Source organism: Labeo rohita, chromosome 19, assembly GCF_022985175.1.
Source record: "Labeo rohita strain BAU-BD-2019 chromosome 19, IGBB_LRoh.1.0, whole genome shotgun sequence".
Lineage (NCBI taxonomy): Eukaryota > Metazoa > Chordata > Actinopteri > Cypriniformes > Cyprinidae > Labeo > Labeo rohita.
Genome location: NC_066887.1, coordinates 13,554,966 through 13,579,765, shown reverse-complemented (window position 1 = coordinate 13,579,765; position 24,800 = coordinate 13,554,966). Strand labels below are relative to the sequence as shown.

Genomic DNA, 24,800 nt, shown 5'->3' with positions numbered 1-24,800 from the left:
CATAGCTGTCTTACATTTAAACTGTCCAAGTTTGTACATTTGTGAAACACAGTGAACAGCATGTTTCACAAAGCTTTCACATCACTTTTTCTTGCATCTAAAACTGGAAAAATGATTTTAAAATAACTTGTACCACCCACACCCAACTGCAGAAATGAGACAAATGCGTGCGAGTAGACTGCACATATGGACAAAATCATTTTGTGCATTCAGTAGTTCGGTGCTAATTTGAAAAGCTGTACACATTAGAAATGAAAATAATGTAACCATCTACTCACTCTCACGTCGATCCAAATCTGTATGAGTTTCTTTTTTTCTTTTTCTGAGTACAAGAAAAGATATTCTGAAGAATTTATATAGCATGGAAAAAAGTGTTTTTATGACGCGTCATCAATCGGCCATATTGGCAGCACAGAATCGGTCAATCGGACCGGGAAAAACATTTGGAGTACTATAGACTACCAAAAGATATGACAAATCAAGGAGCAGAGTGCAAAAGACTGAGGGAAGGCGGCATTTGTGGTTGGCCAAACTGAACCAGGATTTCCAGGGCAAGAATCTTGACAACATTCATGTTTGTTCTGATAATTTCCAGCCAGGCAGTTGAAATATTAGGATAATATCTTAAATTGTATGTATCTTTACCAAAACTTTAGTTTGTCAAAATGTTGCTCCCTTTCTTGCTCACCAAGTCCTCCATATGATTTAGTAGTTTCTACACATGATTTAGACAGCATAAATTAGCAGAACAACGTATTCAGTAGTACATTAACTGTGCAGTCCATGCTGTTGTTTACATCCAAGTAATGTCAATATGGCTGCACATCCAAATTGTGATGTAAATGCAAACCCTCTTTAGGGAAATAAGAATAACAACTTGCAGTAAACAGTAAAACTGTTTGCACTACAAACCAGTGTGGTCATCATTTAAAAAAAAAAAAAAATCAATAAAAATAAATATATATATACAAACACACACAAATACATATATATGAAACCATAACAATACCTGTTCTTAAGACAACTTTCATTAACTTTTTTGATGCACTTCAAATGTTGACTACTGTACATTAAAATAACATGATGACACACCAATTTGCAATATCAAGCAGCAAAAGGAGCTATTTTGTACAGCTAAAATAGCTTGAAGCATGAGGCCGGAAGCCACACCCATAAAATGTACAAAATTTACGGCCGCGCCCGTTCTTACAGGGAAAAAGGTGGATACTGGTTTGGAAAAATTTGAGAAAATAAAATATGACTACCCCTTTAAGAAACAAATTGATTAATTACCATGTTGAAACGTGAGAATCCTCATGCTCAGTGACTGCGGCCTCAGGAGGTAACATACCCTAGTAGCGTTGTGTAGTTTGGTGATGTGGAAAGCTAAAATTATATAAGGGAACAAGCTTATTATAGTATTTTACCAACATAGACAAAGGCAGAATCAGTACCTTTACAGCTGAAGAAGCAGAAAATGAACGGTTAATAACGCCCATGCTCTTGATCAGGGGTGGCGAACTCCGGTCCTGGAGAGCCGCAGCCCTGCAGAGTTCAGTTTCAACCCTAACAAAAACTCACCTGCCTGTAGCTTTCAAGTAACCCTTCAGACCTTGAATTTTCAAGGTTTGATTTGGGTGGAAGCAAAACTCTGCAGGGCTGTGGCTCTCCAGGACTAAAATTCGCCACCCCTGCGCTTGATGTTCATGTTCTAGTAACCATGACACACATATGGACTATATGCATATACATTTATTGAAAACTTTAGAAAACAAAGTAACAAAAGCGTGTCCGTGGGTCCTGACTCGTATTATTCTGACTGCTTGAACAGGTGCAAATTTACAGCATTTGTGATCATTTTGATAATGTCAATCAATGCATCTCAATCCCAATCCTGGTTGGTATTATTATTATTAATACGCACATTGGTGCACCTCTCCATTTTGGTTCACAGTTAAAAGATCAGAGTAACAAACATTCTTCTACACTGCAGCACCAAATCGTTTTTTTTTTTTAAAAATCAAAATACAGGGACAAAGTGCCACAGGGCAATGGGAATAAATATGGCAAGTTTAAGCACTGAGGAATAAGCACTGAATGGCAATGAGACGGTTAGGTCACAGCACACTTGGAAATGATGGAAGCAATATGCACATATAAAAATATTCAAAAATATATATGTGTGCTGGTGTGCTTGAGTCCATCCTAACATCTCCTTGTCATTTTGTCCACATGGTCCAAGGTCTATGTTTGTGAAATACAGCAAGTCGAGTCAGTCGGCTGAGTCGAATCATGTTTCTTTCGACGGGGTCTGAAAATTAGACCATAATAACGAGATGAACATACAGCAGTTTTGACCAGTTTACATACATTTTGTTAATATATATACACGTGTTAGACTCACCCCTGTTTTAGGTCCATGTTTTTGTGTCCTTTAGGCTTGAACGTCCACCAGCTCAGGAGGCATAGGAGATTTTGGGTGTTTGCTTTCAAAATGCTGTTTAAAGGTTTTGGGGTCTGGCATCTGTGTCTATACACGGAATAACAACATTTCTTAAGAAAACTGTCCAGATAAGTTTGGGTACAGCAGATCAAACCAGTGACCTTTTGGCTGTCACTTAAATCAAATAAATTTCTCACCCTGCAAACAGGACATGTGTGGACCAGTGCTGCTTTGGCTGCAGTCTTCTGATCCGCTCCTTGAGATTTCTTCTTCTCAGCTGCTTTCTTTGCGTTCTTCTGTTGAGATTGGATCTTCTGCTGCCCACGAGCCATTGCCTTCTCTGAAACACATACATCAGGCATTATTGACTCACTCAAGCAGACAGTCTCTGCTTTCTTATCTTTCGTTTGATAAAGTAAACGGTGACAAACTGAGGTAAGTCATACAGGTTTGAAACAACATGTAGATAAGTAATTATACATGTTGTAAATGAGTAAATGATGTGAATTAACCATTTAAAAGATGCCTAACTGCGATAATTATATGATTTTATTTGTAAAATATATACGTCAGACGACAGAGGTTATTAGAAAATAAACCATCATAACCGTAATAAACGTCAAAAAAGGTTATACTTAGTTATAATGAGGATAAAATACGTTTTAGAAACGTATAAATCACGGAAGTGTCTTTCCCAGAAAGAGAACTCCGTTTAATAAAAAAAAAATACTAATAATAAAATAACAATATTGAGACCGCGAAGATCACATTAGCTAGTAGCTCCTCCGCTTTATTCAAAACGGATTTAAACCGTGTAGTGGCGATGTACAAAACGGCCCAAATTAAAAATGTCATCATTATTAACTATAAACGCCTTTAAAAACAACAAACGTGATATTTATAAGGTGAAATGTGGCAGATTAATCAATATTTAGAGACAATACCTCGGCGTTAAGACACGGTAGGAAGTGAAGCTCAACTGACGCGATTCAGCAGCTTCCGTCAGAAGCACTTACATAATAAAGGTTTTCCCCAACTACTCAAACTGATAAAACTGTCATTTAAATAAACTGTCCTGTTCATGCCCAAGAAGGATAAGTTGACTGAGTACTTTTTTATTTGTATTTTTTATTGTATGTACGACTTTGTTTTGAAGTTGTTTTAGAGTATTCCCAAACAAAGATGAACGAGGTTAAATAGATGTTGTAATATGTTAGACTCTGTGGCTGCACTATTTCAATACAGTGATGGAAAAAATGAGGCCATCTGCTGGTCACTTTCATGTTAATGCTACGGACAGACTCGAAACACAGCAACTATCACTATGCTAGGAAATTTCTGCCACATTTTGAATAGGAAATCTACATGTTGTATTTACATATTTATAAATTTTCGTAGAATATGTACAATTATACATATATGTACAAATACGCTTGTTTTAAATACAGTTTGTGTTCATGTCAATACATTAGTCGTATTATTATTGTTATTATTATTATTATTATTATTATTAGTTAAAATATTGTATTACTCGCAAACGTACGAAACGATTAAATGTCTTTGAAGCCGAAGGAGTGAGCTGTTATGTATTCAGTTTGTACACTTTTATTTTGACAAGTGTGCTCACAAAAAGTTCGCGGAAGTTGTTTAGGTGTATTTCCGTGGCAAAAGACAAAAATGGCAGAACGAGGATACAGTTTTTCTCTCACAACATTTAGGTAATTCTTTTATTTACTCATTGATAGGTAGCTGTAATATTTCATTATAAATCTCTCGTTGCATGCATTCAATGAAAACAGCTGTGTTTTGTTCAACATGTGTGTTACACGTACTTAATTTCACGTCACATCAGAGATGCAGTGTCACGATGTTAGTTACTATGGAGCTTTATGACTTTTTCTTGTATTGCGTTATTTACTGAAGTTATTTATTCCTCAGTTTATTGTGATTGGCCACTGCCATGTTTTGCTACATGTTTTACAGATTTTGTGTAATTCCCTTTATGGCAAATATCCTTTTATCCATTAACGTTTTGTGATTTGTACTATATTCAGTGACATACAAAATATGTAAAAACTTAGTATGAAGCTTTTGTTTATAATGACAATCTGTGAGTTTGAAATTAAAATCATTATGATAATATTGAAATTATTTTAAATAAAAAATGATGTACATCTGTAATGATTGAAAATACACTATATATACAGCTTCAGTTTAGATACATTTCAGATGTTCTCAAACTAATGCATGTTTTTTGTTTTGTTTTTCCTCAACACAGCCCTTCTGGCAAACTGGTGCAGATTGAATATGCTCTGGCCGCTGTAGCAGCTGGTGCTCCATCTGTAGGAATCAAAGGTGCGTTTATATATAGATCTGTGCATTAGAATCTTCACAAACCATCATCATTACAAAGTTATTTTTTGAAACAGAATATCTGATGCAGAAACATTTCTGAAAGGTCTTTTAAGTGTCTTTTTACAGACTTCCCTGGTACCCATAGAAGACAGAAATGCATTTAATGCAGCATTATGTCTTTACACTATATTTTGTGCAGCCACAGAGGAGCCTTAACTAGGCTGTGCAAAGACTGCTTATTTCTAAGGGTTTGAGAACCACAGATTTAAACTATATAGGCTACCTACCGTATACAGTTTCTCCATAGGTACGCTGCATTTCAGTCGTCAGTCTGTTTTGAAGGACCTTTTGTCATTTTGCAGCATCAAATGGAGTTGTGCTGGCAACTGAGAAGAAACAGAAGTCCATACTGTATGATGAACAGAGCGTGCACAAAGTTGAGCCAATAACCAAACACATTGGCATGGTGTACAGTGGAATGGGTCCTGACTACAGGTATGAAATAACAGCGCAGTATTTATTTAAAATTGATGGTTGATTTGTTCCAAAAATGAAACCCTTTTAAAATAAACCCTTTTTAAAGAAATAGTCCACCCATAAATGAAAATTCGGTTATTTACTTACTCTCACCCCTTTCTTGTGTGAGAAACTGAAGAAGATATTTTGATATGTTGGTAACCAAACAGTTTTGGTTTCTTACTAATTACATTGTATGGACAAAAAAAAATAAAGTCAATGGAAACCAAAACTGATTACCAGCAATCTTCAAAATATCTTCCATAAAGTGTTTTTATGACGCGGCACAGAACATAAACAATGTCACTGAACTGAACAAAACTCGTATACTTTGCTGATCGGACGAACCAAGAAGAACAGAGTATAGACTGCCAAAACTTAGAACAAATCAAGGAGAAGAGTACAAAAAAACAAGGAATACAAGGCGTTTGCAATTGGCCAAACTGAACCAGGATTTCCAGGGCAAGAATCTTGCCAACATTTGTGTTTGTTCTTATAATTTCCAGTCAGGTGAAATATTAGGCTACAGTATTTTAATTAAAGGAGAAGTCCACTTCCAGAACAACAATTCACAAATAATTTACTCACCCCATTGTCATCCAAGATGTTCATGTCTTTCTGTTTTCAGTTGTGAAGAAATTATGGTTTTTGAGGAAAACATTTCAGGATTTTTTGCCATATAATGGACTTCATTGGTGCCCTGATTTTGAACTTCCAAAATGTAGTTTAAATGCAGCTTCAAAGGACTCTAAACAATCCCAGCCGAGGAAGAAGGGTCTTATCTAGCGAAACGATCGATAATTTCTTTAAGAAAATATTTTTTTTTAAATACTTTTTAAGCACAAAAGCTTGTGTAGCACAGGCTCTGGGATGCGCGTTCACGAGCTATGTACTATTGAATCACATCGAAAGGTCATGCGGAACGTAGGCAGAACTACAGACCCAGTGTTTACAAAGCAAATGCGCAAAGACTAAGGAAGTGCAAGTAAGTCAAACAGTTTACAAACAAAAAGGTACAACGATGTCGGACAATTTTGAAGTTGTAGGAGAAAATAAGATGGAGTTTTTCGCCATACTCTACACAGATGATGAACTTAGACGTGATTTGTAGTAGTGATGGGAAGTTCGGATCATTTTACCGACTCTGACCTTTGAGTCTTGTTCAGCAAAATGAAAGAAACTTTTTCCTAGTCATTTTGTTAATTTTAGCAAAATATAATTAAAATGTTACATGTTACTTCCCTAACACATCTACTGCTTACACAAACGTTGATCACACTACAAACAAGACAAAACTATAATGTTGTAAGAAACAGAAAAGATTAATTCATTGTTTACCTGGGTCTTTAGTCTATGATTAGCTCACCTCACCTCTTATCTGACAAGTTTTCGAGTTTGAGTCATTCGTTCATCGTGTGACAGCCCCATAAGATGAACGAACGACTCGAAAAACACAAAGACTCAAACCAGGTGAACTATTTCCAGTGCAGAACCTACTAGGATGTTGCTCATGCGTGACTGAACTAATCACTCCTCGAGACGACTCGGTCTTCCCGAGTCACATTAAAGATTCGTTTAAGAACGACCCATCACTAATTTGTAGCACCGGAACCCGCATCCCAGAGCCTGTGCTATATGAGCTTTTGTGCTTAAAAAGTATACACATTTTTATTTTCCGAAAAAAACAATAACCCATCGTTTTGCTAGATAAGACCCTTCTCACTCAGCTGGGATCGTTTACAGCCCTTTGAAGCTACATTTAAACTACATTTTGGAAGTTCAAAATCGGGGCACCAATTAAGTCCATTACATGGAGAAAAATCCTGAAATGTTTTCCTCAAAAACCATAATTTCTTTACAACTGAAGACAGAAAGACATGAACATCTTGGATGACAAGGGGGTGAGAATTGCTAATATGGCTGCACATCTAGGTAACTGACCAAATCGTGACGTAAGTGCAAACCCTCTATAGATGGTCTGTGAGAAATGACTCTGGGAATGATCTCTCTTGACAGGGTGCTGGTCAGAAGAGCAAGAAAGCTGGCGCAGCAGTATTTCTTGGTATACCAAGAGCCAATCCCCACAGGCCAACTGGTACAGAGAGTGGCTTCTGTTATGCAAGAATACACACAGTCAGGGTATGTTCACTTCTTTTTGTCTTTTATTATTACTTACTTTAATTAGAGCTCTTGTAATTTTAGTGTCATGTTTTCTAGAGGTGTGCGGCCATTTGGAGTCTCTCTTCTCATTGCTGGTTGGGACGAAGACAGACCATACTTATTTCAGTCAGACCCATCGGTACAACAAATAACAGTCACAAGCTTTGATTATTATTTATTCAACATACAACCATTTATGTTGTACACTCATGTCTGAATGGTGATATCCCACAGGGAGCATACTTCGCCTGGAAAGCCACAGCAATGGGAAAGAACTACGTGAATGGAAAAACATTCCTTGAAAAAAGGTATCAGCTTGTCGGCTTATGCAGGTTGAATTATTGTAGTGTATAAGAGAAAAAAGATGAAAATAATTGTCTTTGTACAATTTCATCACAGATACAATGAAGATCTGGAACTTGAAGATGCTATACACACTGCCATCTTAACTTTGAAGGCGAGTTTATTTCTAAATAACACAACCTCCTATATCATATTCCTCGAAACGAGATCTATAGTGTCTTCTTTTTCCTACAGGAAAGTTTTGAAGGTCAGATGACAGAGGACAACATCGAGGTTGGCATCTGTAATGAAGCAGGATTTCGCAGACTGTCACCTGCTGAGGTGAAGGATTACCTGGCAGCAATTGCTTAAACTACAGCACTACAACTGCTTACACAGTTTGCCATTTTGATTTGGTTGGTTTTTGAATGCTGCATTTTTATTATTTGTACATCTGTGTAACTGATTTCTTTATAAAAGAATGCATATTATCAACAAATGTTACATCCTGCTTATTTCACGTTGACATTTCTTTCTGTGATTTTTGTACCTGACTGTAATTATGAATCACGTTGTAAAGTGTGGGATCTGAACTGTTCTATTAGTAAAAAAAAAAAAAAACAAGTTTGACAGGCAACGGATGCGTATTTCAAGGCCTGCTTTGTCACAGTACTGTCCATGCTAATAGGATCTTTCCCTGAGACTGTTTATGTACATTTGTCAACACAAAGTGTTGGGATAAAGCAAAAAAAAAAAAAAAAAATTACTTCACACCAAAATGTTGAACAAATTCTGAAAGGTTGTAAACCTCTCCATAACCCACTCGAGCATCCATGCAGATGAAATCATCAAGATTCATTTTAGATTCTGTGAAAATAACACATACAGTGTAAAAGGAAGAACTCAAATTATGATATTTATAGAATTATGTGGCAAATAAACAAACCACTAATATTACAACAAACCTGATGTCTCTAAACATGGGTATGGTGGGGGTGGCATACGCCAGTTCCCATCAGCATCCTTCATATGTGAGCGATCAGAAGCAAACTTTTTCAAGTAGGTGTCGCCTGGTATGACACGAAGTTTTCTAAAACACAGCAGACAACCGTTGATATTATTATTGCTAGTATTATAAACTTTTGATAATATGCAAATCAGTGCAGTTCTTAACTTGCCTCCAGAAAGCAGGTTTTAAATGCTCATCTGAACGAAAGGCCTCCTTTGAATATACATCGAGTAAGCAAGGGAAAGGAAGGATGGTGTCTAAATCATATATATAGCTCTGCCCTTGTTTATTTACGTGGAGAAGAATAACATGATAATCCTAAAGGCAAGTGCACAAAAAAAATCTTAAATTAGTAAGAGTTCTATTAAAAATAAAATCTCAACGCTAATTTTTCCTTATTAAAAATTGGTCTTACCCAGATTACTGGTTGATCCCCTCGACTGGATTTTTGTTTCCAAATAGGTATCTGCATTAATAGTAAAATTACACGAGTAGAAACTATACAGTACATTAACATGATTATTAATTATATGCATAGAGATGTTAATCAGCCTCACCATTTTTCGTTCATTAGATATAAAGACTGCATACACTTCATCCAACGAGCAAGTGCCCTGATCCTTGACAAATTCACACAATTTCCACACATTCTCCTCACTGCAGAAAAAAATAATAATATGAAGAGTTTATTTGCAAAAACAGATCACTCCATTTTTAAAAAATCACGTTTTTTCATTGTGCATTCCAATTAATGTCAATCAAACTGCAGTTGGGTTATTTTGATTAAGTAAAAATAACTAAAATGCAGCTAACACAGTAAAAACACGATAACACCATAAAAAACATGATTTATTTACATTTTGAAAAACGGAGTTTTTTGTTTTTGCGTATAAACTCTTTATACATTGTTGATTTAATAAAAATGTAGCTACTGATGTGAAATCATTCCACTTACCAGTAGCAGCTGGTGTAAACACACTGCTTTCTAGACGGAGTGATAGCTGTATATTCAGACTGGGCGCTTTGTTGGTTCATTCTTCTCATTCACCTGTTACACTATTATGCCTTTTGATTATAATGACATTACGAAAAAAACTGTATATAATGCAACACTACATAGATTCACGTTGCAATCGTACAGTAACGATAGGTGTTTGCTACAGTTTATTTTGTCCGTAAGAAACTTTAGACAGGTTTGTTGTTCCGGCGTGTCAATGGACTGATGCGCGAACATTCAGTCCTTATGTGAATTGCAAATGAAATGTGCACGATTATCGCTATAATTGTTAAACGACTTTGCTAGTTTAAGCACAATAAGAAACACGTTAGCGAAAGATAATGTGCAATTAGATATCTCTTTCAAATTAAAACAGTTAAATGTGTTTCACTTATTATTTACCTATGTTAGGCTACACCAAAATGTTTAAAAGTTTAGTGTTAGTAAGAGATTTATGTTTTTAAATAAATCAATGAGTTACTTTCCTTTAACAGCTGCATTAAGATGAAAAGTAACCGATTATATTGATAAGAAATGCTGTTCGCACGTTATGTTTAAGAATCTTAAATAGAACGAACGGCTTCCACAAAAATATTAATCGGCAAGTAAAATGTAAAATAATACTTATAAATGTTTCAAATCAGCACATAACGATTTCTACAGAACCACGTGAACTGAAGACTGGAGTAGACCTAACAGCTGAAAATTCAGCTTTCCAACCACAGGAATAAATTACATTATAAAACATATTAACAAAACATTTTAATTAAAATCAAATAAATGCAACATTTGTGAGACTTTTTCAAAAACAAACATGAAAAAAAAATCAAAAAATCTCAGTTTTATAGCTCACAGTTTGGAATTTTTGCTCAGAATTGCGAAATTATACAGAAAAGTCAAAGCTAAAAGTGGAACTTTCTATTTTTATCTGTAGAGGAAAGCGTGGTGGCATTTAAAGGCACAAACCTGATTTATCAGTTAGATAACTGATATCTATTCAAATCCAAACTAATCTGAATATAAAATGTAGTATATAAAAAGCAGTGTGACGGGGTCATCTGTGGCTGAAATATGGTTTGAAAGCAAGTAAACAAACAAATACTAACTCTCCATTTGCTAGTGTATATGCCTAGTTGTCTTCTTTACAGTCTACTGTAAAAGGCTCTTTCTAGCCGTTTATTGTACTAAATTAATTAACTTTACACTCTGGGCCTATTTAATTTGGGGTGAAAATACATTCCACCACGTTTCACTGTTGCATCTTATTTGGACCGTGGGTGGTTACCTCATTTGTATAAAACAAAGTAGTTGCAATGTTTCAGACTCCTATTTTTTAAATACAAAGTAAATAAACAGTTAACCTCATTCTTGTTGCAAGTAACTGCCAATGGATGTTTTTAGAGAAATAGTCTAAGAAACCGCCCCGCCATTAACACCTCGTTTTTATGAACGGCACTTACTAATGGAATGCAACACCTTTAGACCCATTGAGAGCTGCAGCGTGGATATAAATGGGGCCTGGTCTTCTCAATCTTCAGTCTGAGTTTGGACCAGGAGCTCATTATGATTAACGGAGTGAACGGAGAATTCAGCGGTTTGCTGGTCAAACCAAGTGGCGTCCCTAGAAGGAGATACAAAAGATACACTACGGGAACTTACATCGGACTTATTGCGTATGCAATTCAAGATTCACCAGACAAGATGCTCACATTCAAACAGGTAACATAATCGACTAAATTTGTCGTGAGTATGATAATCATAAGACTCTGCAGTTTTATCTTACGTTTCTGACATATGCTAACATGGTCTCTTATTTGTGCAGATAATGAAAAGGCTGGAACCATTTGTTTTCGGAGACAAAAAAGGCGTTGAAAACAACATCAGAGTCTGTCTTTCATCAAACAGGTGTTTTGCAAAGGTGAGCTTTACATTTATTAGTCAATTTATGTTTTATTGTTTGGGGGCAACGAATCCATGAATATAGGCTAATGTTAGTAACATAATTTTCTATTTTTGTGTGTGTGTTTATAGGTGCCAGTCGATCCGGATTATCCAAATCCTAAAAAGAACTTCTGGAAAGTTGATGAAAGTGGCATTACTCCAAAAATGTTTCGCCGACACTTTAAATATCTGATCAACATATTCCCTGGCCTGTCGATTCAGAAACGGCAGGTGGATGAATGTGAAGACAGTTCTAATGTACATGAGCCTGTTATCCCAGCCTGCAAAGTCGCAGAAAACAAAAGTGAAGGCAAATTTACAGGCCCCTTTTCCATAGAATCCTTATTGAAGAGCGACTGCGAAGTGGAGCGCATGCGCAGCACGAGTTTGGAGGAACACGCACATTACATTAGTGCACAGAGTGAAACGACCAAGAGAAAAAACGTTTATGCATACGAAGCAGTAAAGTGTTATTACCCTGTTTCAGCAGTAGGATATGAACTGGCCTCAGTGAAAAGACCTCGTCTATCAGGACCTCAGTTTGGACAGTCCCTACCTCCACATATCACATATGATCACAATGTTCTCTTCAAATCTCCTTTAATGTATGATACTAGATATGTCCGGTGGTAAACAGCCAGACCAGACCACATGTAAATAAGAAATCGCACTTTATTTTCGTTGTTCATTTTTTTTTTTTTCTTTTAAATAAAAGTCTTTTTTTCACATTGATCTGTGGTTTGCTTTGCTTTGATTACAGAAAGGCTAAATATAGGCCTATCTCAAGATGACTTTCTGAGGTCATTATATATAACACAACGCTTGAAACACACCCAAAGTCTTAAATTTCATCTTAAATACTTAGTAAACAAGTTTAATGACATATTGAGAGATTTGATCACACTAAATAACACAAAGTAAGTTAAAAATAGCTAAAATGTTAGGGAGAATTGGAGGAAAACATAGCATATACATTTTTTTTTTTTTTTAAGTATTGATGTTTGGTATTTGTTAGGCTAATAGGTGAACCTAAATCAATCCCAAACATCTCAGATCTCAGAGTACAATGTATTTCACATAGACCTACATTAGCATTAACATAATGTTTGTCTTCGTCAAACAAAACAGGTCGATCAGTATGTTAATCGGTAATTAGCACATCATCCAAGATAATGTTGACATAATAATGGAGCTATTTTGCCGTGGAAAAACGTTTGCTTTGCCACATAAGGTTTATTCTCGCATTTCCCACGGGGTGGCAGTAAAATGTTACGGTTGATATGGATGCAAATTAAAGCTAAAGGACATTCACTTATTAATTCATTAACGATGTAGACCTAAACAAGGGGAGTATTTGGAGTGTTTTGGAAAAGAACTATAATTTCTGTTATTACTATTAATCTTTCTTTCTAGTCTTTTAAAAGCTGATGGCAATTTTGACCTGTTTTCTGAAACTAGCAGTAACTTTGTGGAAATGGTTCCACTGTTCCCAATAACACCATGATTCTGCATTATTTACCCAAAACACACACTGTAAAATAAGATTTTCTGAAGTTGTAAATAAAACAAAGATTACTATAAATATTTGTTATAAAAACATTAGGTTTTTTCAAAATAAATCAAATCAGAGTAAGTAATATAGGGTCATTAAGGTCGTGTCAGCTCAGCCAGAGGTCCCTGCTCAAATTTTAGATTTTGTTCATTTTATTTTATTTTTCTGTAGAAAGACAAACATATATAATGATGAAAACCAAAATACTAAATGTCACAGATATATATTTGCTGTATAATTCACTATTTTGTAGACAGGGGTCAAAATTACAAGTTTCACCTGAGATTTGGCGACAAATTGGTAAAAAAAATTACTAATTAGCTGGCAGTTATTTTATTCTTACACAGAGACTGGTAGGTCTGTTAGTAAAACCTGTTGACTTTAGCCCTTTTTTCATTATATGCCACACGTAAAGAATTGCAAAAAATCACTTCTTGTGTTTTTTGCCTCAAGTCTGCATGCCCGTAACTCAAGAAGTATTAAAGATATCTTAATATCCTTTTAGATTCTGGTTCTTAACAAACTTTCCTTTTGATATTTTCATTTTAAAGGCCCTCGATGATTCAGTCCCAGATATATGGAGATATTAATGCAGTTTCATGAGTAATTTGGTAAATTGTTCACATTTTCAGTGGTCAAAAAAACAAAAGTGGGTCACTTTGTATTCAGCTGATATTTTTTTCTTTTAAAGAGGAATATCTAAAGGACAAATAATGTTAAAACTAGAAATGAAAATCTCTTTTTTATCAGCTAAATTGCATAGAAAATCCCTAAATGCCATAAATATTAAAATAAATATTCTTTTTCTAAAGTTGTCATGCCTTTAACTTCAATAAAATATTCAAGACATTTTAATATCCTTCTAAGATTATTATTCTTAATAAATATTTCTTTGGGAATCTTCATTTTTAAGGTCCTACATGGTTCAGTCACACAGATATTGGGACCCCAATGTGACTCCATGTCCAAACTTGTCAGTTTAACCCATTTTTAGTGGTCATTAACCAAATGTAGGTAGTATTTTAAACAGCTGATAGTTAAAGGAACACTCCGCTTCTTTGAAAATAGGCTCATTGTCCAACTCCCCTAGAGTTGAACAGTTTGGTTTTACCATTTTCGAACCCATTCAACCGATCTCCGGGTCTGGCAGTAGCACTTTTAGCATAGCTTAGCATAGATCATTGAATCTGATTAGACCGTTAGCATCTCGCCCAAAAATGACCAACGAGTTTATATATTTTTTCTATTTAAAACTTGACTCTTTTGTAGTTACAACCTTGTAGTCCATTGTAATTTACAGACGAAAAATGAAAAGTTGCGATTTCTAGGTCGATATATATAGGAACTATACTCTCATTTCGGCGTAATAATCAAGGAACTTTGCTGCCTTACAGTGGGTGCAGCAGGCGCAATGATACACTGCATTATTTACCCAAAACACACACTGTAAAATAAGATTTTCTGAAGTTGTAAATAAAACAAAGATTACTATAAATATTTGTTATAAAAACATTAGGTTTTTTCAAAATAAATCAAATCAAAAAGTAATATAGGGTCATTCTGTATCAACTAAGCCAGAGGTCCCCGGCTCAAATTTTAGATTTTGTTAATTTTATTTTATTTTTCTGTAGAAAGACAAACATATATAATGATGAAAACCAAAATACTAAATGTCAAGACAAAGACAGACGAAAAATGAAAAGTTGCGATTTCTAGGTCGAAATGGCTAGGAACTATACTCTCATTGCGGCGTAATAATAAAAGGAACTTTGCTGCCGTACCATGAGTGCAGCAGGCGCAATGATATTACGCAGCGCCTGAAAGTGACCGGCAACCCAGCTGCGTCCGAAAGCTCTAAAATGCTGCCTTCGGAGGCAGCATTCCAAGGGAGGAAGGCATCAAGGCACGTCTGAATTCTAATTCTGCTTCACTTCCTGTCTCCGGAGGTACCGTCTTCTGATGGAATTTTGAAGGCAGCATAGATGTATCCTTCGCTGCCTTCGATTTCCCACAATCCTGTGTGTGTGCGTCATATAGGCTTATAAATATAGATATTCTGGTGAAATTAGACTTGTTACTTTATATAATAGATGAGATCTTGACCATGATATACTTTATGAATCGTAATAGTGTAAAAAGCATAATAAATAATATTGTTTGTAATAATAGTATTTAATAAAATGTTAAAAGGGTTCAAATAAGTAGTGAATAAGAATAATATTTACAATATACTACCAATAATAACGAAACAGCCACTAATAACAATGACCTGTTCTGCAATATTACTTGCATCAGTGCTTTTATTTATTTAAGCAGAAAGTAGCCGCCATTCTCAGTCGTCTTTTCTGACGCACAGACCTTCGGTGGGTAATGACATTGGTCTTTATGTATTATTAAAGCATTTATATATAGCTGTATATGATCGTTTTTCTACAAAATCTACTACTTAACCGTTAGGTAACCTAGCAACGGCGTCACGTTCTGCTGCCTCCGCTGATCTATAATAGAGAATTGCTCATGACGTCATAGAAGTGAAGCCACTGCGCCGCCATATTGCTATTCCCTAGTATTCAAAAACATTCTATTGAATGAATAGGAAATTATATGATTTTAATGAGAAAACATCACCTAACAAGTCAGCGTTTTCATATCTGACGTCTCACTGTACATTCTCACAACGCAAACGTTGTAAGCATATAAACGTTTATTTGTTTAATGTCCGGAATTCCCTCTGCTTATTAAAAAGTTAGTTCATATACATTACAGGAGCGAACATCAGATGGTAAACGGCGGGCGTTCACTATGTTTACAAATGACAAAATGTTAATTCTGAAATCTGAATAAACATTTATGGTTTGTATACATATAATTTGCCTTACAGTTAATCACTGTTTATGCTGTTTTGTTATAGCGTTTTTATTCATACAGGCTCAATGCATGTGTCAACAATTATTTCGTGAACATCATTTTGAAGCAGGTAAAGATTTAAACGTTTGTTAATTCAGCATACATACCATTCATGTTGAGATAAATGCTAATAATAAACGTTAATAATACAAAAATGTCAAAGATAACATTCTTAATATAGAGACATCAAATGATTTAAATAAAATAAAAGATAAAATGAAAACGAAACTTTAAAAATGAAACTAACTGTCAGCAGGTGGCGGTAAGTCACTCATTTTATCACTGAATCATTAATTCGGGAATGAAGCAAGCGATGGAATATGTAATTGAATCAATGACTCGTTTAAAAACGCACGTTCATTCATAAACAAAACAGCTGTGTTTGAATAGAGATGCGGCTCATCTGTGACTTTGTTTCGGACTATTTTCAGGTAAACCAGGTAGAGTTATAGTCAGCTAATGTAAGGCACTTAATATAACAGAATTTGCGCGATCTTTAAGAGTTTGAAATTGATGTTGCTCAGTTAGGGACATTAAAATATGCACATCATAACTTGGAGAAACAATGCTGACTAATTACATATGGTACGGATTTAAATACACGGAGCTTTCCAAGATTTGATTTTCAATACAGCATAGAGCAGTATAGTAAGAGGCTTGTGTTGTATTATATTCAAATCAATTTCAGATACCAATACCAGATATACGTTCATGTTTAATATGTCCTGCATAATTCCTTACATAAAGAAATATATAATTTGTGTTGGATCAGTTAACTGTGTCGGCAAGTGCGCAGCTGACACACCCACCTGAACGATTTCAAAACATCGCTTATCCTGCCCGAAAAGACGATAAACATCGCAGATAACATTTTAAGTAAAACGTAATTTATATACACATATTATAAAAACTAGTCCTGTGTGACTGATACGCTTAAAATCGGGTGATATTAGGGCAGCGGTTTGGCTGTGAGTCTGTGGTGCTCTCTGCCGGTAGGGAATAGTAAGATCGCGGATCGAACACTTCCGGTGGCTTCACTGCCTGACGGCAGTTTAGAACGCAATGAGCGATCCAGTCAGTATATATAGATCAGTGGCGGCCTCTGATGTCCGTCCGAAACTGTTTCTAGAGTTGTCTTCGCAGCCTTCGAAGTCACTAGGGACTTTAAGCAACAGCTTCCAATGGAACGGCTACGATGACCGGAAGTAGGCTGTAACCCCGCCGTAGCCGAGAACGTAAAAATCATTAAGCAACTAGGTGCTGATGCCAACAGCAGACATATCTTTGTACAAATGAAAACATCGTTAAAATTGGCTTAAGTTTAAAACATATCAACACAGATTAAATGAAAGACTAATGGTAGAATCGTATACTGATGGAATTACAGTGGTATATACTATAAAATGTAACATTTATCTACTAATCTGTGACGTTGTAAAGACTACGGCAAACCAGCTGTTCTCCCGTAATAGACGGCTACTAGTGAACGCGCAATATGACGTCGGAATGCCGTTGCCGTTCAATCAGTGGCTGCTGCTTACAGTCCCTACTGCCTCATAAGGCAGCGAGGCAGCAAGTCAGCTGACTAGGCTTTCGGACGCAGCCTAAAGTTGCATCTACACAAACTTAGTGCCGGTCACTTTCAGGCGCTGCGTAATATCATTGTGCCTGCTGCACCCATGGTACTGCAGCAAAGTTCCTTGATTATTACGCCGGAATAATAGTATAGTTCCTAGCCATATCAGCCTAGAAAATCGTAACTTTTCATTTTCCGTCAGTTTTAGTACACGATATAACTACAGAAAAGTCAAGTTATAAATAGGAAAAATATCGTCATTATATATGGCCATTTTTGAGCGAGATGCTAACGGTCTAATCGGATTCAATTATCAGGGCTCTCAAGTCTCACGCATTCACCGTGAGACACACGCATTTCAACCAGTTCACACGCTCTCACGCAACACCTTGTATTTCTCACGCTGAGAAAAGGATCGTTTTTAAAAACATCCCGCTAACCCGCTCCTAAGTCCCGTTCTGAATCAAATGATTCGTGATCCGACTGGAGCGCTTCAAAATCATTTTGCGACGCAGTGTTTTACTGATTCGGAGTTTCAAAAAGCTCCGTTGATACTGTGTTCTTTGTTCGCTTTCTCTATATAATTTATTCGTTGTTTGAAATGAAATCATTACAATTAATAGGGCTAACTTACAATGTTTTTTTATTAAATTGTGATCACGTTAGACAGTTTCCATCGTATTAAAACATTTCATGACATGACACTCATTATCTGGTACTTGCCTAAAAAGACGGGTATATTAATTGCGTTGTTAACAGATTACACTAACATTAGGTTACTTAGTTAGGCTATAGCTTTATTGGAGTTGGTTCAATCTCCGCCTATGTAGAGAGAAAAAGTTTTTTTAAGGCAATTCCCCCTCTGTTTTTTTCACAAATCGCACGCTGGGTAAATCTGATAAAAGACAAACTTATAAAATAAATTGTTTTATAGATTTCAAAAATTCACACGTATCAGCATTGTTGGGAGGGTTATTTTGGAAATGTAATAGGTTACAGAAGTTACTCTATTAAAAATGTAATAAGTAGCATAATTATTTTGTGTTTTAAAAGTAATGTAACTGATTACATTTGATTACTCCTGTTCTGTGTCCTAAACTCCTGAAACATTGGTGTCTCATATTTTAGAGTCTAGACCAGTCAATGCAGTTTGGGAAATCAAATCTGTATGTGAGTGAATTGTTAACATTTTCTTAAGTAACTGTAATTTAACTGTACATTGTTTCTCACTAACTGTAACAGATTTTATTTTGTTATTAAATTACATAATTCCATTACTAGCTAGTGTAGTAAAGTTTGAGCCCCTACCGCTGCCATTAAGGCATCAAAATGTGCAAAAAACATTTGCGATACAAAATGTTATTCGTAAGTTTAAATGTATAGGCCTACTCTCTCTCTCTCACACACACACACAGCTTGTCATAGGCTACATGCTCAGGGTATGTGTACAGTATGTACACTGAGCACTGCATTTAAGATGGCTTGTTTGGGGCTAACTTTCTTTTTATTTTTTAATACATTTGCATTTTTTAAATATATAAAACATTTTATTTTATTTGTATAAATTTGACTTTTATCAGATTTACCAGTTGTTATAAGTTCTATTTTGTGCTGGTTAATTTTGAACAATAGATAAAATTCTTCTAGCAAAAACTTGAGAGAATTGCGTGGGGCCGAGGGGCCGCTGCTGCAAATAGGCTCCTCCCCTAATAGTAATCTCACTCCAAACTTTTTCCAAAACTTGAGAGCCCTGAATTATCTATGCTAAGCAATGCTACAAGTGCTACCGCCAGACCCGGAGATCGGCTGAATGGTTTCAAAAAAAGGTAAAACTCAACTGTTTAACTCTAGGGGAGTTGGACAATGAGCCTAATTTAAAAAATATGTTTGAAGAACACTGTCTGGTCAGCGCAAATGGCTTTGTGGTTAGTGCTCTAACCTACAGCGCGTCTGCGCTCACAGCGACCCAAGTTCTAATACCGTCTCGAGGTCCTTTGCCATTCACGCTCCCCTCTCTTCACCCAGTGCTTTCCTGTTTGCTCTTTAATATCCTGTCAGAATAAAGCCTTCAGACATCCCTCTTTAAATGCAGTTAGTATCTGCTTTGTGCAAAGTGAACCACATTTGGAGCTGCTTACAAAAAGTACCTGCTGTAGATAAAATGACCCACATTTGTTTTTTAACCACTGAAAATATGTACAATTTATCAATTTACCCACGGAACCACATTAAGATCTCCATATTTCTGGCACTGAACCACCGAGGGCCTTTAAAAAGAAGATACCAAAAGGAAAGTTTGTTAAGAACCAGAATCTAAAAGGGCATTAAGATATCTTTAATACTTCTTCAGTTACATGCATGCAAACTTGAGGTAAAAACCACAAGAGGTGCTTTTTGCTGTTTTTGAAAGTAAACATTCTAATAGACTTACCAATCTCTGTGTATGAAATAACGATGCTGCCAGTTTTTAAAAGTCATTTTTACACCCCAGTAATCTGGCTGTAGATTTTAGGTGAAAATTGTCAATTTGACCACCTTCAGCAAATTGGAATACTCAGCAAATATACATCTGTGACATTTAACGTTTTGGCTTCATCACAATATATGTGTCTTTCTACCAAAAAAATAAAATAAAATTAAATAAAATTAAATTAATAAAATAAAATATTTGAGCCAGAATATTGGGAAGATTCTGAAATTTGGTTGATCTGACATGGAATGGCAAATAACTATTATAGTAATTAATGATTAACTAGTAATTAATGATTTTATAGATAGATAGATATCCATCAAAGTTACTACTGGTTTCAAAAAACAGGCTGAAAATGACCATGCAAGTCACTGTTTTTGTTTTAAGTTTTTTTTAAGGCATTTCATAGTTTTGGGTTTATTTCAGCAGAAGATATTATAAGATATTAACTTTAATGGCTTGATTTTTTTTTTTTTTTTTTTGTTGTCTAACAAGTTTCCACTGTTCCCGATAACACCATGATTTTACATTATTTACCCAAAACACACACTGTAAAAAAAGTGCACAAGAAAGTACAAAAAAATGGTTTCAGTACTGTTTTCTCTTTCACTCTGGTAGCTACTTGCAATTTCCTTTCCTTTACATTTTTCAGTGCAAATGAAGAACACTTACTTCAGTAGTTCTATGTAATTATTATTCAAATATTTCTGTCCTAATATTTCTGCAGATGTTCAAATCTGTTCAATAAATGCCATTTCTACTGACAACTGGTCATGCAAAGAGAAGTGACAGCAAATACACCAGACTAAAACTGTTTGCCTTGGCTTAAAATAGATACTCAGTATGATGCTCATTCCCCTCTTGTCTGGTTGTACAGAGTTTAGGAGAAAATGTCAGCATTTATATATAGGTTAGAACTTACAGCACTTTTAACAGATGGACAAATAAGTATTTTTGAAACTGATACAGAGTTATACTTTTTTTCCCTGTGGCCTCATCCTGATGTTAATATAGGTTGCCATAATGTAGGTTACACATTCTCTCTTTTAAATAAACAAATCCAGTGAGTACATAGTCCTGTGTTGTTTTGGAGAGTGTAGACAGTAATTACAGGCATTATAAAATTCTGTCTCCACCTCCATTGTGATAGTGGTGCTTTTAAATAACGGTGCAAAATATTTACAGCACTAACTGTGATGGCTTGACATTTTTTTTGTCTAACATGTTTTTACTGTTTTCAATAACACCATAATTCTGCATTATTTACCCAAAACACACAATCTAAAAAAAGACTGTCCGAAGTTGTAAATAAAACAAATAAATGTTCTTGAATGTTTCGCAAGAAAATACTGTTTCAGTAGCCTACTGCTTACCCTTTAACTGTGGTAGCCATTCCCAATTTCTTTCTTTATTAGTAATATAGGCCTAAATATTAAAAAGAAGGTGTGTTCAATTCTGTCTCATGTTTTATATTGTAAGATCATTTTATATTGTAATTATCTTCCTAATCTCACCTGGAATCCTTGACAGTATTCAAGAGACAGCTAAAAAGCTCACATTACTGCATGGTAGAGGGGGGGAAAAAGACTTTCACTTTTCCTTAACCCCCTCCCTGTTATAATTTCTAGCTCGTATTATTCTAAACAATGTCTGAAACATTGTTTTTTATATATGAATATACAGGCATACCTGCTATATATTCTAGGAATGAGGTCCCTCGCATATTTGGGGATTTGGGTATTGGTATCAAACCGTTTAAAAGCCCCTGTGTCAAAGCAAAGTAAAGTTCAATAAACATTTTACAGAGGAATTTCGCATATTTTTGCAACATTTCTTTTTACAGATTGATTCCTCTAAAAATAGTCTTATAGCACAATCTAACCAGTCATTTACACTACGGTCTTATTTTACAACCAGGGACGACGAGGTAAGAAAATAATCCTTATTACACGCTGTTCCAGTGAGCCCCGCCCATCACAGACGTACCAGTCACGTTAGGCACGTCTTCGTGAGTACGTGAGGTCATCCACGTTTGAGACACACCTCACTAGTGTTTTAGTGTTGACGCATAATTACAGGTACGCTGTGTTGGTTAGGCTGAGTGAGCACTAGACTGTGATCCGTTTAGTCACTACGGTGTTTCTACATCTCATGGGTGGGCCAGGGGTTTTTCCACGACGGTTACATCATACCAACCCTACGATGCGTGATTTATAAAATAATAGAAATAATATAACAATAAAGTAATAAATAATAACAACAATAATAATAATAATTATTATAATTATAATTATTAAATAAATAATAAAAAACAAGAATGTATTTTAGAATATATATATAGAACATATTCTTTAAAACAAAACAAAAAAATATTTTCTATGTATTATAATAGAAAATTAGAATAGAAGGCTTTTCTTATTCCTATCCACATTTTTTTTAAAGCGGACCCTGGTGAAAAAACCAGCATATGCTGGTAGGTATGTTTTGATGCTGGGATGCTGGTTAGGTATGTTTTGATGCTGGTTTAAGCTGGTTCTTAGCTGGTCTATGCTGGTCCTTTTCTGCATAAACCAGCAAAGGACCAGGATAAACCAGCTAAGGACCAGCATAAACCAGCAAAGGACCAGGATAAACCAGCTAAGGACCAGCATAAACCAGCAAAGGACCAGCTTAAACCAGCATCAAAACATACCTAACCAGCACCCCAGCATCAAAACATACCTACCAGCATATGCTGGTTTTTTCACCAGGGGAAGTAAGCTTTTGGGTGAGATTTCCAGTTGATTAGCCAATACAGGGAAATAACGAGAAGAATATTGCCCAGTAAACGGTAAAACTGTGTGCACTACAAACCAATGTGTTCATAATTTAGATAATACATTAAAATAATATGGTAAGACAGATCAATTTGCAATATCAAGCAGCAAAACAAGCTGTTTTGTACAGCTAAAAATAGCTGGAAGCGAAGACCAGAAGCCAGATCTATAAAATTTACAAATGACCGCGCCCACTCTTATGGGAAGAAAGAGGTGGATAGAGGGTTTGCATTTACGTCACGGTTTGGCTAGTAACCCAGATACACAGCCATTTTGGAGATACTCAAATGTAAACAACAGCATGGATTGCACTGTTAATGTACTACTGAATTAGTCGTTCTGCTCATTTATTCTGTCTAAACCATGGAAAAAAACATGTGGAAGCTGCTAAATCATATAGAGGAGGATTGAGTAAACAGGAAAGGGCACAATAGTTTAACAAACTAAAGTTATTACGTGGTAAAGATATGTACAAGCAATATTAATTATGATATTAGCCTAATATTTCACCTACCTGACCAGAAATGACAAGAACAAACGTAAATGTCAAGATTCTTGCACTGGAAGTCCTGGTTCAGTTTGGCCAACCACAAACGTCTTTTGTTCCTGAGATAGTTTTTGCACTCTTCTCCTTGATTTGTTATAACTTTTGGCAGTCTATAGTACTCCAGTGGCATTGTTTACGTTCAGTGCCACCAATATGGCAAATGATGACACGTTGTGCTATTTAACTCTTTATTGCTATCCTATAAATATCATGTCTTATCCAGTCCTATTCATATTCCTGTCCTATCCTAACCTATTTGTTTTTTTATTTATTTATTTAGGACCAAATGTATTATATTAACTACATATTATTACATTTGTGTCTTCAGTATATTTTCATAAAAAGTCTTGACCTTTCTTTCGTAACTTTTTAAGATCATGTGATCATGTGCCTTTGTTTTGATGCTGTGAGCATGTTGTGTGGACAGGGGAGGAAAATCACCAAAGTCTTATGACTGATTATGAGGTCAAAAGGTGGATAAAATGATTAACAGAGACACTGCCCTAGGAGGGCAGCTGTGCCCATTGTCTAGCTTAGCATTGGAGTAATTATTACCACCGCCTTTAGCTTAGGTTTACTAAAAAAAAAAAGAGTGGATAAGTCATTTCTTCATTGCGTACACTCAGAAAAACCTTCTTTGTCTGAATGATTCCATAAAGAACCATTAACATTTGAAGAACCTTTCTGTTTCACAAAATGTCCTTTGTGGCGAAAGAAGGTTCTTCAGATTATAAAAAGGTAAGGATAAGATGGTTCTTCAAATAACCTGTGACTGAATGGTTCTTCTATGGCATCGCTGTGAAGAACCTTATAAAGCACCTTTATTTTTGAGAGTGTAGGCTACTTATTCCGCTTGCAAAACAAGAAACTTGAAATCTTTCCTTCAGTGTTTTTTCTTATAAGCAATGTAAGTTATCCACTTTACAGATAAGCATAACATCTCTTTTGTTCTTTTCAGCACCATAAGGTGATACCTTCATCATGGGATTTGTCGGGCACTCAGTTTTCAATCACTACACAGACTCGGCCCGAAGGGCCTGTAGACTCAACCTCTCCAGCTGTGGAAGATGAAGCAGATCTGAATTGTTTTTCCAGAAATTCCAAACTCAGTTTTCCTGTTTCCAATAATATCAATATCTCTGGTCCTCCTGTGGTGCAGCAGTGCTGTTTGCACTTACAGGAACAGCGTCGCCATCTAATAAAATACATGAAAATATGGGTAGGCCTAT

At 35.6% G+C, this 24,800-nt stretch overlaps 4 protein-coding genes across 4 annotated transcripts; 2 read left to right on the top strand and 2 right to left on the bottom strand.

The window, feature by feature from the left end:
- Nucleotides 1-1,737: 1,737 nt before the first annotated feature.
- On the bottom strand, nt 1,738-3,538 carry zgc:91910 (Zinc finger protein 706-like). Its single transcript, XM_051136564.1, has 4 exons — nt 3,388-3,538; nt 2,641-2,783; nt 2,405-2,530; nt 1,738-2,311 (listed from the first exon to the last, which is right to left on the bottom strand). Exons 2-3 carry the CDS (start codon nt 2,773-2,775, stop codon nt 2,435-2,437), a joined length of 231 nt encoding a protein of 76 aa, XP_050992521.1. The 5' UTR covers nt 2,776-2,783; nt 3,388-3,538; the 3' UTR covers nt 1,738-2,311; nt 2,405-2,434.
- Nucleotides 3,539-4,046: 508 nt separating this feature from the next.
- On the top strand, nt 4,047-8,380 carry psma2b (proteasome 20S subunit alpha 2b). Its single transcript, XM_051137571.1, has 8 exons — nt 4,047-4,161; nt 4,722-4,798; nt 5,161-5,293; nt 7,331-7,453; nt 7,532-7,613; nt 7,709-7,782; nt 7,874-7,931; nt 8,012-8,380. The coding sequence occupies exons 1-8, from the start codon at nt 4,121-4,123 to the stop codon at nt 8,126-8,128; spliced, it is 705 nt and encodes a 234-aa protein (XP_050993528.1). The 5' UTR covers nt 4,047-4,120; the 3' UTR covers nt 8,129-8,380.
- On the bottom strand, nt 8,163-9,988 carry ntaq1 (N-terminal glutamine amidase 1). The gene is made up of 6 exons (XM_051137572.1): nt 9,721-9,988; nt 9,323-9,422; nt 9,181-9,231; nt 8,935-9,083; nt 8,722-8,846; nt 8,163-8,623 (listed from the first exon to the last, which is right to left on the bottom strand). Exons 1-6 carry the CDS (start codon nt 9,807-9,809, stop codon nt 8,520-8,522), a joined length of 618 nt encoding a protein of 205 aa, XP_050993529.1. The 5' UTR covers nt 9,810-9,988; the 3' UTR covers nt 8,163-8,519.
- Nucleotides 9,989-10,893: 905 nt separating this feature from the next.
- Nucleotides 10,894-12,435, top strand: LOC127181992 (forkhead box protein H1). The gene is made up of 3 exons (XM_051137051.1): nt 10,894-11,481; nt 11,585-11,680; nt 11,794-12,435. Exons 1-3 carry the CDS (start codon nt 11,326-11,328, stop codon nt 12,334-12,336), a joined length of 795 nt encoding a protein of 264 aa, XP_050993008.1. The 5' UTR covers nt 10,894-11,325; the 3' UTR covers nt 12,337-12,435.
- The last annotated feature ends 12,365 nt before the right edge of the window (nt 12,436-24,800 follow it).

Coding starts and splice junctions, on each gene's coding strand:
- zgc:91910 (XM_051136564.1), bottom strand. CDS start 2,775: ATGGCTCGTGGGCAGCAGAAGATCCAATCTCAACAGAAGAACGCAAAG. Junction 2,531..2,640: donor ACACATGTCCTGTTTGCAGG/GTGAGAAATTTA, acceptor TTCCGTGTATAG/ACACAGATGCCAGACCCCAA.
- psma2b (XM_051137571.1), top strand. CDS start 4,121: ATGGCAGAACGAGGATACAGTTTTTCTCTCACAACATTTAG. Junction 5,294..7,330: donor GGAATGGGTCCTGACTACAG/GTATGAAATAAC, acceptor CTCTCTTGACAG/GGTGCTGGTCAGAAGAGCAA. Junction 7,614..7,708: donor TATTTCAGTCAGACCCATCG/GTACAACAAATA, acceptor GATATCCCACAG/GGAGCATACTTCGCCTGGAA.
- ntaq1 (XM_051137572.1), bottom strand. CDS start 9,809: ATGAGAAGAATGAACCAACAAAGCGCCCAGTCTGAATATACAGCTATC. Junction 9,084..9,180: donor GGGATCAACCAGTAATCTGG/GTAAGACCAATT, acceptor ACTTGCCTTTAG/GATTATCATGTTATTCTTCT. Junction 8,847..8,934: donor TTAAAACCTGCTTTCTGGAG/GCAAGTTAAGAA, acceptor GCTGTGTTTTAG/AAAACTTCGTGTCATACCAG.
- LOC127181992 (XM_051137051.1), top strand. CDS start 11,326: ATGATTAACGGAGTGAACGGAGAATTCAGCGGTTTGCTGGTCAAACCA. Junction 11,482..11,584: donor AGATGCTCACATTCAAACAG/GTAACATAATCG, acceptor TTATTTGTGCAG/ATAATGAAAAGGCTGGAACC. Junction 11,681..11,793: donor CAAACAGGTGTTTTGCAAAG/GTGAGCTTTACA, acceptor GTGTGTTTATAG/GTGCCAGTCGATCCGGATTA.